This window comes from Pan paniscus, chromosome 10 (genome assembly GCF_029289425.2).
Source record: "Pan paniscus chromosome 10, NHGRI_mPanPan1-v2.0_pri, whole genome shotgun sequence".
NCBI lineage: Eukaryota > Metazoa > Chordata > Mammalia > Primates > Hominidae > Pan > Pan paniscus.
The window spans coordinates 49,794,679-49,809,987 of NC_073259.2; the positions used below are offsets into that span (position 1 = coordinate 49,794,679).

Sequence of the window (15,309 nt, forward strand, 5' to 3'; positions counted from 1 at the left end):
ATGGCAAACACTGCACCAAAGCCTTAATTACAATACATTACCACCTTCGGGCAAACCAGATTAACATGTAGTCTCTGCTATAAAAGTTGAACTAGTCTTTCATCCTTTTAGGTTTTCAGAAAATAATTCTTGGTGGGAAAAGGGTTTTAGTTCAAATGGAAGTCATGTATCTGCTTCTATCTAAATGCACAGTAGGCTTTACCTCAAAGTTAATAACACTGAAGCTTTAGGGACTCTGCATGCATAGCCCCCTTCCAAGGCACTGAATATAATTTTGAGATGTAATTTTATATTCATCTTCTTAAACAGAGTATTCCACATTGTGTAAACTCTGGACACCACAAATCTGAAATCTGTACCATCTATAAATGACAATGTAAATGATAAAGTTATACAAAATAATCCTAAATTAAATATTTTTAGCAGCTCATTTTTTTTCTTACCAATAGGCTCTCCATTTTTTTTTCCTTTTTTAACCTGAAGTTCTGTACTCAAGCAGGATATTTTTGACAAGGCATTCTGATAGTCAGAGACAATATTAGTGTAATGATGGCCTGGGACAAGAGCTGGTAGCAAGAACAGATGGTCTACGCAAAAGCCCCCCCCAAAGGGATATGATGATGCCATGTGTGTGATAGCTGTTTTAGAAGTCCAAGAGGGTAGCATGCTGCAGAGATTAAGTGGGGACTCTGAAACCAGACTATGTGACCTGAACTCAAATTGATTGATTTACCCAGTGAATTTAATAGATGGGCCTCATTCATTTTGAATAGGAAAAGAAACCTGCTGCATCTTCCCTATTCATGAGCTCATTCTCCAATTTAGGAAGGTCGCCTCATGCTTAAAGCAAAAAACAGCCTCCTAGCTGGGAAGCAAAGGTTTTTTGCAGTACTCAGATGTTAATGTTTTCTGGGCTCAGACTATTTTTATTTGGCAGCACAGACGGTAGTGTAAGCACAGATTTCTTCAGCAGATTTTATTATAGCAGGTGTGGGATCCTAGGCCATTGTCCTTAAAACAGACACACACTCATTACCTGCATTTGAACAGCTTTGGAACTAATGCCATCCTTTATCTGTGATCATTCAGCTGTCTGCTTCTTGTCATAAACAAAGAGAGATATAAAACGTAGCTCCGGGAAGCCCTTTTTAGATGAGAATGACTGATATGTCATGAAAGGATATTACAATAAATCATATTTTAGCCATTTCAAAAGCAGAAAATATCTGAAAATAAAATAATCTGAAGATCCACAAGAGAATCACTTAAGACGAACCTGAGCTTTGCCACAGAAGTAGGTTTTCAGAAAATCAAATGAGAAGTGGCCTAACTCCCTAAAGGCATATGTTCTGATTGGGGCTCTAGGATACCATTGTTTTAATTTCAGCAACAAACGAAGAACAAGAGCATAAAGAATATAACACTGAAAATAGATACTGAGTTCTATGTGGTGGAAAATAAACCCATCCAATGAACAAGATCAAGGTAGAGTGGCATATGGAGTATGGCAGAAATGACTCTCCACAGCAAAGATTTGTCTTCCCTCTTTGATAATCCTATACTAGAATACCAGATCTGACACCAGAAGTGGCTGCTCAGCTAAGGACTACATTTCCTTGCTCTCCCTGACTCTAAGTAGGGCTATGTACCAGTTATCATCAATGGAACATGAGGAAAGGTGACATATTTCTTTTCCAAGCCCAAGAGATTAAGGAACAGACAAGCCTTCTTAATCACTTTCCCCATTCTCTGTATTTCCAACTGCCTGCTGGATGCTAACACTGAAATTGTCAAAGCCACCAGTAACTTAGGTCCCAGAATGATAGTACAGAGCCCCTTGTTGATCTGAAAACCACCTTGCACTGTTAAGTGAATGAGAAATAACATTGTATTTATGCCTCTCAAATATTATGGCTTGCTTTTTACAGCAACTAGCATTACCCTAACTAATGTACGAAGATAATCAAATTGTGTTCAAAGATATAACACACCTGTTATGTGAATACGATATTCCTCCTTGAAGATTTTCTGGAAGAAAGGAATCTTGAACTGCATGTGAGGGGTGTGCAAACCAGGGAGATTTACATCAACATCTCCCATGAAATGTGGGAATTCCCAGTCCTGTCAGAGAAAATAAAATAAAAACATTTGTGATTCGTTTCATTCCTAAGCAGCAAAACACCAAAAATTGACTTTTTATAAGCACTTATTTTAAAATCATTTAAATGCAGCCAGCTGTTGGATACATCAGTTTCATTCTGTGATGGTTATTTTATGTACATTAGGTAGCAGTATGCATTCAAAATCAAAATTAAGTAATAACTTATATCTTCAGATTTTCTTTTTAATGTGGTAATAAGAAACCAATACAGAATTGATTTGCATCTACACATGTTTATCTCTTTCATTCTGGAGAACTGCACTTAAATGTTTTCAGGAAGGAAGTGATCCGTATTTAATAAATATGGGGTAAATTTGTTATATTTTGTTTCATGACTTTTAAAAAGTATGAACCTTATAGCATGTTTTCTGTAAGAAGACAAAGTAAAGAGGATCTGATTCACTTAATCAAGTTCTTTGATTTGTATCAAGTGACTTTTATTAATCATGTCTGCTGGCAACCATCCGGAATGTAAAAATGACAGGCTCCTGTCCTGCTCTCTTGCAATTCAGCATCAGTTTGAGCCAAATAATGGAAGACCTGACATGGTAGCATGAGAGATCAACAGTGAATTAATTTCCAAATTGTCATTAGTTATTTCCTGGTTGTCAAGGCAAAACTGGGTGGGCCAACCCTCCTTCTCTGAAGGAAGGGAAACAGATGCAAATGAGGATATTTTTAGGTGTCTCACCTCCTCTTGGTTTTCAGATAGAGGCACCAAAGTAAAGTTCAAAACTAGCATGTGAAGAAAGAATACACAAAAGTTGAAGAAACATTTGAGATAGATCCATAGACATTAGTATACACATTTTCACTTGTAACACCTAAATAATCACCAAATAATCAGTCCTATATTTAGTTAATATTCTTTAAAGAATTTGAATATGAAAAAGTCAGAAACAAAATATTAATTTGAGATTTTGATCTATTACATCAATATAAAGAAATTAAGTCTATTTGAGATTTTTATATATGCAGCTGAGAGGGATGTGCTAGTAACATAGTGCCTAAACTTTTTAGAGGTTTCCATGTCCATTCCACTGTCCTCTCTGTTGGGAGTTCTGGTTAAGAGAGAATGGGCCTTGAAGAAGATAATATGTGAGTGGCAGTAACGAGGAAAGCCTGCAATGTCTACCAGTTTCCGGATCTATGGATCATTTCAAGCTGCTAAAAAGAAATAAATATACAAGAAGTAAAACAGAACGATGCAACATTATCCCTTTCTATCAGTGTACATGTAAATCTCTTGTTGGTCTCACCTCCACTTGTCTTTCAGACATCAGCAGCAAATAGACATGTAATTTGGGAAGTTCATAAAACCCAACGCACTACAGCTGAATTAATTTGGCACATTTTGATCTAAAATATTATGACTTAAGATGCATTAAAGGAGGTAGAAGATGCATCGGTGATAACACATGTGAACTATTGCTGAGGTTAATGTGCATTTGCCTTTTATTTTCCACTAATGCCACCTTTGTTCTTTCTATGTTGCTTGGAAGACGTTTGCAATAATAATAATAATAATAATGATAATAATAATAGACATTGAATTTAGTATTTTGCTAAAACGTAACTCATGAAAAATTATGCTTGACAAAGAAAATGACTGATAACCAGAATATCTTTCACTTGCCCTGGATAAATGACACGAAGCATTATCAATAGAGCACTTCTCTTTTTATTTCTGGGTTTAAGGAGGAGAAGATTTCTTGGTAGTAATTGGGCAAGTGTATTCAGAACTGGCTTCTTTTTAGAAAGACACTTTTGAATGCTCCCATTTAGCTTTTCCTTCAATGAAACTAAAGTTTTCTATTGGGTATGAAATTGGTTTTAGTTTGAAAGCAATCTCTAGAGATTTCTTGTAGACTATGATCAAAATCTCATACACACACACACACAAACACACACACACACACACACACACAAATAGTTCCTTGATTATTTCCCACCTGTACTTTCACAGAGAAAGGTAAGTTACGGAAATGGAGGGTAGAGGAAAGAGGGGGAAGAACAAGTCTTAGTTTTTATCTGGAAGATTACTTTACTTTTTTGTCTTTTTTTAAAGAAAGGGCTCAGAGAAGGTAGTTTGGGCCTGGGGGTGTGAAGTGTGACAGAAGCAGCTGGTGCCATGTAAGAATTTTTTAAAAGAAGATAAATAAAATAGATGATGACTCATTCATAAAGTCTTTCATATCCATCCTTTCTATTTTACTTTTTATAATCAAGATTTTGTTTTTCCAAACCTCTTTTACTTAATCTCTTAAAGCCTTGCCTCCATTCTCTCTCTCTACTACTCTGATTTTTACATTTCAATTCCTACTCTAGATACCTCTTCAGACTCATCATTCTCGAGTGAGTGTAAACTCTGGCCTAATTTGACTTGGAGCAGAAAAGTAATAATGATAATTGCTAATGTTTTGCAGAACATGTGGTGCTCATTTAATAGAAAATGGACATCCTGGCCAGGCGTGTTGGCTCACCCCGGTAATCCCAGCACTTTGGGAGACAGAGGCGGGCAGATTACCTGAGATCAGGAGTTTGAGACCAGCCTGGCTAACATGGTGAAACCCCATCTCTACCAAAAATACAAAAATTAGCCAGGTGTGGAGGCATGTGCCTAAAATCCCAGCTACTCTGGAGGCTGAGGCAGGAGAATTGCTTGAACCCGGGAGACGGAGGTTGTAGTGAGCCGAGATCGCACCACTGTACTCCAGCCTGGGTGACAGAGCGAGACTCCATCTCAAAAAAAAAAAAAAAAAAAAAAAAGGAAATGGACATCCTAGGCTGGTGAAACCTCAGGTATTTAAAGGAGGTAGAAAGCAGAGAGATTTGGGACGGTATTCTGAATCTATCTAGGTTCCAGTCTCTTCATCTATAAATTGGTGTTAAATATGTCAGCCTCACAAGCTCCCTGGGAGGATGAGATAACATTAGCACATTACTGGAGACAGAGGTAAAAGACAGGTGAATGTCCAACAAAAATGGTTTATTTCCTGGCATAATTTCAAGGTCAAGTTTATCCTGACAGTGAAGCAAAGGAAGTGGATAGGTATGTTTCCAGGAGGGTCACACATTGGCTGTTTCAAGGTCCAGGGGAAAAAGGAAGAAAGTCGTGTTCTCCTTTCTGCCCTTATCCATTGCAGAGCACTGGCCCCCTGGGGCCTTTGCCCAGGACTTGGGCCAGAGCACAGTCCTCCCAGAGGGCGCGTGGAACAGGGCTGTTGAGAAGGGCGCCTCCCTCAGAGACATGTAACCATTAGTTTCATGAAGACAGAAGAACAGGAGCTTACTGGTTTCTTGTGCAATGTGGGTCACACTGTGTGTGAAAGACTTTAACAGTGTGAGGGAGACACTGCTGCTATGCAGGTGGGAGGGAGAGCCAGCAACACGTGTAACTGATGGCAGAGGAAATCTGTGGACATTTGGGTTATAAATTATGGAGCACCTGCAACGTTCTATTATAATCCTAGGCTGTATATTCCTGTATATACTTATATACAAAACCATCCTACTTGCTATTATTAGCCCATTTTTTATTGAAGTATAATTGACAAATAAAAATTACATATATTTAAGATCACAATGTGATGTCTTGATATATGCATACATTATAAAATGATAACCACAATCAAGCTAATTAACACGTCCACCTGCAGATGTGAACATCTGCCTCAGGAAAGTTGTCACTTGTCCAAAGTGACATAGGTGCCATGCAGCAGAGCTGAGGTTTTATCTGGCTCCAAAGAATACATACTTTCTGCTAGGTCATGCTGCCTTTAACTATGGAAAGTGACATCATTTCCTGCTTTTAATTCAGAACTGGAATTATTTTTACCTGCTCTATGTTTTCTAATTGAGAATCACTGAAGGCAGTCATCACCAAAAGCCAGTTCCATGAGAGGCTTTAAACTATTTTCTTTCTTTCTTTTGTTTTTTTTTTCATCACAGGGATGTCATTTGATTCATACTATCCGGATGTAAACAAGAAGACCAACTTTAACATTTTCTTCAAGAAACAACTGCCCCAGGGATAGTTGGCTTCTAATCAGACTCTGATGAGTGGAGAGATTTGACTAATGGGTGATTCATAGCAAACACTGAGATTCTCCTGGCATCATAACTATGGATGTATAGCCAGTTTTATATACAGATTGTATAGAAGTGTTATGAGAGTCATGGCTTTCTTTCCTTCTACATAAATGTAAAATATATATTTTGAACACAAGATAAAAATGTTGAATTAAGGGAATGACGAGGCAAGAGGTGTTCAGCTACAAAGCCCATGGTAGAGAGGCTAATCCTGGGATTGTATATTATGAAATATTCATTTATTTTGTTCTTTAAGAAGTGTTATCAGTGTTTAGTAATTCAAAGCTTTCTTATCGTTCTCTGCTATTAAATCTTACAATAACTGCAGAGGTCTATCAGATTTGTGGTTCAGTGATGTGAGAATTACTTAGGCACAAGGTATTACGCTACTCCAATTCTCATCAGTTCAAGGTAATGTACACAGTGTGAACAGACTTCCAACTTTGCATCTTGCTTCATATATGACAGTTAATTTTTATTCATATGGGTGTATTTCCCATATAAAAATAAAAGGACAGTGTCATGACATATATCTAATCTTATTTTTTACATATATGGATGGTTTACTTTTGCCTATGCAATGAAAATCAGTTACTGATCCCTATTATTCATGAGCCACAATAGACACAAAATTTCAGTTCACTGTTAAATATGTAGGCAAGATCGTCTCAGGATATCTTGGATTCATAATTTCCCTATGTTTTCTCATTGAGACCCATGCCTCAGGGTCAAGGAAAATAATTTGGTACTATTCAGGGGAACTCAAACTTGAAACCAACACTGTTTTGAATTCCCTGACTGGCATTCAATTTCCCAAATTAAATGAAGAGACCTCACTTCTATTTAGAGAAGCGTTAGAGGATAAAAATGTAATGATACTGATTACCCTACCCTGCAAAACTAAAGCCATAGTATCAGAACAAAAGTTGTATTTTCTAGGCTAAAAATTAGCCACCTGATTTATGAGGAAATTAAGAGATAGATTAGATTAGATTTTAGTGAAAAGCTATAAATTCTTAAATGTTACTATAAAATACCAACAGTTTTTCAATGTAATAATTTGTATATCTTCTTTTTATAGGCATTAGATTATTAAGCTTGAATGATATCAAAAGTCAACTTTACAGATATATTTATTTCTTTCTAGGTTAATCTCTATGCCCCGTATTTCATAACTGAATTTAGATCTATGAATATCATAACATCATTCTACCAAAAACTTCCCCAGCTTGTAAAGTGTCCTTAGCTTTGCTATGCTTAGCAGTGTCCTAGCAACCGAATTTCAGATGACAGTGAGCAGTGGTGGCCTGAAGAATTGTACTCAGGCTTTGGGTGATATTTTTGTTTCTTATTAAGAAACCTGAGTGCCTGATTTCTTTCAGCAACACTGTACTTCTTCTAATTGGCAAAGTTGTCCTAGTAACACTTGGCCGAATAAATCCTTGGAAACCTTGACATACAGTAGATTTTGCTTATTTATTTGTTTATTAATGTAAGCTCCAGGGAGCTTAGAGGAATTTCTTTCTGTTTTGTTCACTGCTGTATTTTCTATGGCTGAAATAATGCTCAGTATATAGTAAGAACTCAAATATTTGTTGAATTGATGAATGGAGCTCTCTGAAGGTTAAAGATATATAACAATCCCCACCTGTAATCCCAGCACTTTGGGAGGCCAAGGCGGGAGGATCACTTGAGTTCAGGAGTTCGAGACCACCCTGGCCAATGTGACAGAAATCCGTCTCTACTAAAAATACAAAAATTAGCCAGGCATGGTGGCTCATGCCTGTAGTCCCAGCAACTTGGGAGGCGGAGGTAGAAGAATCGCTTGAACCCAGGAGGCGGAGGTTGCAGTCAGCCGAGATTGCACTACTGCATTCCAGCCTGTCCAGCCTGGGCGACACAGTGAGACTCCGTCTCAAAAAAAAAAAAAAAAAAAAAAAAAGAATCTCTGTGGTTTCACATAAATGGAAACACAGGATGGATATAAGTAAACAGAAACAACACAATAAATACTGGTTTTTGTAAATAAACGTTATACATCATCTTACATTAATTATTATTAAAAATTGGTTGTCTTATTTTTTTCCCTATAAACTAGGTGTACTGGAATTATACAGAGAGTGAAACAAAGATTGAGCCATTTGTCATTGATCACAGAGGAAAGGAGTGGACAATTAGAGAGAGTGGAAGTCATTGTAAATATTGTGAGAAGAGGCAGTAAATGTTTGGAGAGTTGGTTAAAAATGTTTGCTGGGTTGAACCAAGTCACCCTTTTAGTCATCATGTAAATACAAAGAAGTTCATGAGACATGTCTAACCAAGTGAGAGAACAAGGAAAGAGAATGTAAACCAACATGTGATTTTAAAGGTCGGGGGATCATTTCACATAGCGGATGACAGCAGGAGGAGCATTAAGGCAAGGTTGAATGTTAAGAGATGCCCTGCCGTAAATTTGAAGGATGAACAATAGAGACATTGCAGGAGGTTACTTTCTAGATGTCCTTTGACAACTCCCCTTTTCTCTTATGTTGTATTCTCACTTTCTCTTAATATTCACTGTTGTTTTTCCCTTCAAGGGCAAATTAATTCTATAACTCTTTGGAGTTTTCTCTCAGGAGGAACTTATGCTATTTAAAGAATTTAAAATCTGTGGAGAAAAACCTAGACTTTCTGGTTCAAGTAGGCTTTTTTCAACAAGTAGTAAAGATGGCAGACCTCATTCATCACTAAAACAGATCCAAGTCAAACTGTAAACCCTTACTTGAAATGTTGTTAAAAACTTCACTTTTTTATGTGCTTTTGTGTATTCTAAAATAGCAATGAACTCTCAAAATTGTTGTTGCTCAAGCAATTTAATTATCCTAAGGATCTATTTTATAGGATTGTTTAATATCTTTTATTCATCAATCATTTTTCTTACTTGCAAAGGCCAATATGAATTTTCCTGGGAAATTCTGAAGTCAACATATATAAATGAAATATAAGTAATAGTTTAGTGCCTATAGAAAAAGCAAATAAGTCAAGCCCAGAAGAGGCCTGAAAAGTAAGTATATAGTCTGTTACTTTTCAGAGGCCTTGCCTTGAGGCTCTGGCAAGATAGCAGCGGGTTTTTAAAACAAACTTCATTACACCTAGACACCTTGAAAACATCGTTCCTTTAAGTGTCAAGGTAGAAATGTGTCTGATGAAACGCACTGGGCCTCATTTAAAGACATCTTGCCCTGGCAGACTGATGTGATGAAAGACAAAATATAAGTCAGTCTTATAAGTGTTTACAACGAATAGAAATGCATCATGTGGCATCTAGGAATAATGGAAAATCAGTACTCCTTCACTAGGCAAATATAGTTAACCAGTACACAGGAAAGAGTGCTTAACATCTTAAAGACACCAATAAAAGGGGAAAGGGGGTACAAATAACTAGCTCTAAAGAGTTGCTGATAACTAAAGTTAGTGCAAAGTCTAAAGAAACACACTCAATGATAAGTCATCTTGGATCATCTTCATCAGTTATCAAACAACTTGATCTAGTGGGCAGTTCTTAAGAAGAATGAAAGTTAACTATATAAATTGGCATATTTCTTACTCAAATGCGTGTTCCTCCAATAAGGAATGAATGAAATCTAGTGGAACAAAGTTATTAGACAACATATTTGTGTTCTTGTTCAGGCTCTGGCTACAGTTCAATAGCACATAGCTCCTACTTATTTGGTGCTTTATTATATTTGCATATTTGGTACAAAATGTCACTGCTCCAGTATCTGTTCTGGCTCCGCACATGCTGCCAGGAATGGTCACATTCAATTGTCTGAATGACTAATTTCTTCTATGGGCTATATAGGAAAATTAATTGCATACTGTCAAGAGTAGGTATTATTGTCCTTGGTAACATTTTTATTTAATATTGAGGTCATTTTTCTCCATGAAAAAATAATGATGATGGAGATCAGTGGGAAAATGTGATTCAGTATAAAAATATTCACTTTACAAATAATGGAGAGAGTACAAGGTTGATCTAAATATTAGATGGTGGGTAGAGGTGAATGACCTCCAGAGTTCTTCACAATGGTTTTAGTTCTATGATTATATGTTTTTTCTGGAATGTCTTATGGAGGATATATTCTATTTGGGGAGACAGACCAAACAGAAAATAGCAAGATAATGTGAAGTCAAATAGTGGTAAGTGCTCTGAAGCAAATAAAGCAGAGAAGGGGGATGGAGAATAGTGAGCTGGGTGTGGCTTCTATTTTAATTATTAAAAAGAAAACTTCTCTGAAGATGACCTTTGTGTGGAGTACTGATTGATATGAAAGAGGAAGCCCTGAGAAGCTCTGGAGGAGGATCATATCAGCTAGAGGAAAGAGCAAGTACAAAGGCCCTGAGGAGGAAATGAGATGATTGTATTGAAGAAACAGCAAGGTAACAATGGTCACGGGAGCGTGAGAGATGTGGACAGTTATAAACTGACTGTAGGAGGGGTAAAAATCTATTAGGAGACTGTTGCAGTAGTTTAGGTGTGAAATGACAGCGATTTAAATAAGGGTGGCCAGGTGGTCAGATCAAGGTGTATTTTGAAGGCATCACCAACTGAATTTCTGAATGGCTGGAGCAACTGGTAAATGGTAATAGCATTTGCTGAGAAGGGAGACATTGGGGAACCAATACACTTGCAGAAAATAGAGAAGTGGGTAAGAAATCCAGAGAGCTCAGTATATGCTAATATGGCAGGGCTTATTAGATATCCAAGTGGAGGTATATTATGTAGGCAGTTGGGAATCTTTGGGGAGAGCACAAGGCTGGAGATACAGATGTGGACTCACCAGTCTATTGATCTAAGGCCACAGAATCGGATAAAATCATTTAGAAAGGGAGCATAGAAAGCCAAGAAAAGAGGCCAGGGACTGACTGAGGCACTCCCTCATTTATAAGCTGGAAGAGAATCCCATAAAGAAGACTGAAAAGAAACGGCATGCAATAGAAGAAGAACAAGAGAAAGTGGTGTCCTAGAAGCCAGGTAAAAAAGTGTTTCACAAGGGAAGGCATGATCAACTTGTGTCTAATGCCCCTGAAGGTTTAAGTAATAAAAAGACTGAATATTAACCATCAGATTTGGCAATATGGGGGTTGTTGATATTGATAAGACCTTTGAGCTCCTGAGGAAGCCGACATTGGGGACAAAGGCCTGACTGGAGTTGGTTCAAGAGAAAATGGGAGGTGAGAAGTAGAGGAAATAAATACAGAACTCTAATGAGGAGCTTTGCTGTTAGTTGAAGTAGGGTGAAGAGGCAGTAACTGGAGAGAGACTATGATTAGATTAGTTTCAAATAATTTTGTTAGCATAAAATAAGTTGAATTTTGGTAGAACAGAGGACTCTGACATGTGAGATTCCCTTTTAATATTTTCAGTAGTTTTTGCAAGGGCAAATGTTAAAAGCCAGTGTGCACCAATATGGATACACTGGTTGTTTACAGCTGGTGTCCATTCTGATTGGGCAGTATCTATTCTCTTTGGTCAGTACCACTGCTGTACCAGTAGTTAAATATTCTGACCATCACTCTTTGTGAAGTCAAGATGGCTGTTCTTCTAAAAAACAAAACAAAACTGGGTTAAGTTCACTGTGTCTTGAATGTAGCAGGCTTTTGGAAACAATAGGCTGGATCCTCACTGCTCTGTACCCAGTGTGGTTTCTTTCTGGTTTCATCTTTTTTAGTAAAGACTTCAGGTTCTGAAACAACCTCCATCTCTGACCCCTTTGGACCACCCAATGATAATATGTAACAGAAAGTAAAACCTTTAGAGCAATGGATTTGAACTGGCAGGCTTTCCATGCCTTTCTTCAATGAGGGTTAGGTCAAGAGCATTCATCCTCTGAGCTCTAGAGAAAAATTATCCATCCTCATGTAAGAGAGGAAAGACTAGGAAAACAAGATACACTGGAGCAGGTTAGAGGGAAGGAAAGAATAAAATACATTTTGTTGTTGGAGAATTATTTCCTCAGTGAATTGAAAAATTTTCTGAAACTATTGTCAGTCCAGAGGTCAATGGCCAAGAAAAGTCTAAAATACATTACTTTCCTTGTTGGACACCTATGGGAGAGAGATTCTATCATCCTCAGGGTCTTTTTGGAAAACAAGTCCACATGCTGGGGTAAAGAACCTTACATGCTTGTTAGCAGTTGCCTATCTTTATACCGACACAATCCATTCAAAGCCTGAGGTGGCTACAGCAAATATGTTTTATAGATTCCACATAGCATGAATAGAGTGAATGTGACGTCTACATTTCTCACAGAAGTTCCCAACGATATACTCAAGTTCCCCATAGGAGGGCATCACACTATTATTGAACTAATTCAACAGTTACTCAATGCTCACTAGATGAAAAACATCTATTCTCAAAGAATATAAAATAACATTGATAAATAAAGAATCAAATTAAACTCTTCCTTTTATAGTTACAGACAATGACAGTCAATGAGGTTACAGGAATCCTCCCATATCATCCAAAAGGTTACTGGTAGAGACCAGATGAAATTCAATCAGTAGCCCCTGAACTATATTCCAATACATTTCCCTCCACATTACTGAGGACTCTTCACAGCACACCAACATGGCACATGTATACATATGTAACAAACCTGCACGTTGTGCACATGTACCCTAGAACTTAAAGTATAATAATAATAATAATAAAAGAAAATCCTATATAGGAGATTGACTGTATTTTCATATTCAATTCAGACTAAGCAAACAAACATTTGTCATGAATTTGCTCTGTGCCAGGCATTTGATATATTTAGTCTATTGTAAACCACACGCAAATATATATGGTAGGTAGGATTTTTCTTAATTTACATGGAAGTAAACTGAGGCTCACAGAGCAGTTAAATAGCTTGTCCAATGCTGCACAATTGATGCCAAAAGGATTTGTACCCAGGACAGTCTGATTGAAAAGACTTCTTTTGTTTACCATAGTAAGATTTTTCATGACATTTTCCCCCATCAGGCCTAATATTGCAATTATCTACCCACTTTAAGCCCAACTATCATGCCGATATGTCCTTCTGTTTGATGCTAAATTATATCTGTAATGAAAGGTTGACTTTCAGTGGTATGTTGCAGCTGATCTTGAAATAATATTTTCTTAGGATTTTTTGCTACCTGGAGCACCTGGGGAGGGAATCCTGTCTAACACACATTGCAAAGTGAAGGAATGGAAGTGGTCCTATGTTTATCCTGCAAGTCATTGACAAAGCCTACAAAATATGCAGGCTGAGATATGCATTTAACTGTAGATGGTTTATGGCCATCTTAGAATTTTTACTGCCAATGCATAGATTTGGCTCTAAACTTATCATATTTCTAGTAATGAATACTATCTCCCTAACTTCTTTGCACTTCGCTTTTCTCACCTGAGGATATTTTTCATCATGTGTAGGTACTCTGATATCAGATTCCTATATCACTGCATGGAAAAACAGAATGGCTTTTGAGATGATTTAGAGCCCACTAGTGATGGCTATCACTTCACAGCTTGCTAAAAAGACACAGCTTTTATGTTTCTTCGGAACTTATGTGATGGTTAAGATTTGTACTCCCAACATACTGCGGCTGTGCATATCATTAAATGGTAAAACTTTTATGTTACGTATATGACTTAAGGCAGTGCAAAAACACAAGAAGATCTATATGGGTAACAATAACATTTTTTGGCATAGAAACCTAACAAACTATTTTATCTTAAGTCTTCCTTGTTTGTATATCAATGGAGTGTTTAAGTTACTGTGTTACAAGAAGCCCTTCACTTAAAGGATTAATTCTTTTTGCTCATAATTATGATCAGAAGATGACACATTGCCTATAAATATAAAAATCATTAATCATTTTATTAAATATCCTTCTTTATATTTGATTTTAAATAGAATTGTCAATGTAACCAACATTAAAAACTAATCTGTAATGTTATTGTGAGGTTGAAGCTTCATATAATATCTCTGCAATATATCATATTTCTAATGAAATGTGTCATATTTAAAAGTATTACAAATTATATCCTTAGGCATATGTGGAAACAAAGTAACAGTGGAGTTCTGAAGGTGGTAAAAATTATCAGAAAATAATTTTATGCTACCTCAGTATAATATCTCATAAAATTTTTACTCATAAAAATTGGTAAACCCATGGTTCTGAAAATGGACTTTTAATGCACAGAGAGAATATATGGAAGCAATCATAAAAACTAAACATAAAACATACAGTTTTGCCTTCAAGCAATGGATTGTACTTGGTGAACCATAGGTAAATGTGAAATTATTACATTTGCCAGTTGCCAAAGGCTTTGCTTTATGGATATCTGCAATGTTATATGCATAAATCAATTAATATGTTTTTCCCCATATAAACCCAGGTACACTTGATTTATTGCCTCTTGCTGGAGGAGAAGTTGGCAAATCGGCATCATGATGAAATTGTTTAGGTGACAGACTATTCAGAAATCAGTTCTCTGAAGAAGGTTCCAAATTATTTTACAAATATATGATTTGTTGACTGCTCTCTGCCCCTAATTCCCAACTCAAAGATTCCTGGACTTTTAATACTATATATATCTTCAAATGAAAAATTCACTCTAACAACTACACACTCAAAACAAATACCTCAACTAATCATTTATCATCTGCCTTTCAATTAGCCTTAGCCCGAAATGGAGAGCTCTTCAAATCTCTTCTTTTAGAACAAAACATAGGAAGAACATTTGGGTGTTTTAATGTAAATACCTGCAAGGTATGCTAATTAACTCAGAATCAGTGAAAGATTTTTTTCAATTTTACTTCCTAAGCCTCAATTATATACAATGAGAAAGAATAATAATTATCATAATTAATGATTTTTCTTTTTCAAGTCAGTAGTTTATGATTAATCATGCCCTGACAATTATATATTATGATCAATTGGTTGCTCATGCAATAATCTAAAATAAAGAGATGTCCTTTAAAGTTACTTAAATGAAAGGAAATACATCTTCCTTTACTAATATGATTAAATATTTTGCTTGCCAC

General features: G+C 36.5%; 1 protein-coding gene across 4 annotated transcripts in view; it reads right to left on the reverse strand.

The window, feature by feature from the left end:
• Positions 1–15,309, reverse strand: part of TMEM117 (transmembrane protein 117) — a 554,287-nt gene that overhangs the window by 11,000 nt on the left and 527,978 nt on the right. For all 4 annotated transcript variants that reach the window (XM_003825747.4, XM_003825748.6, XM_063593086.1 and 1 more), the window contains one exon: positions 1,992–2,121. In XM_003825747.4, coding sequence (XP_003825795.1) covers positions 1,992–2,121 — 130 coding nt within the window. The remainder of the gene's footprint in view (positions 1–1,991; positions 2,122–15,309) is intronic.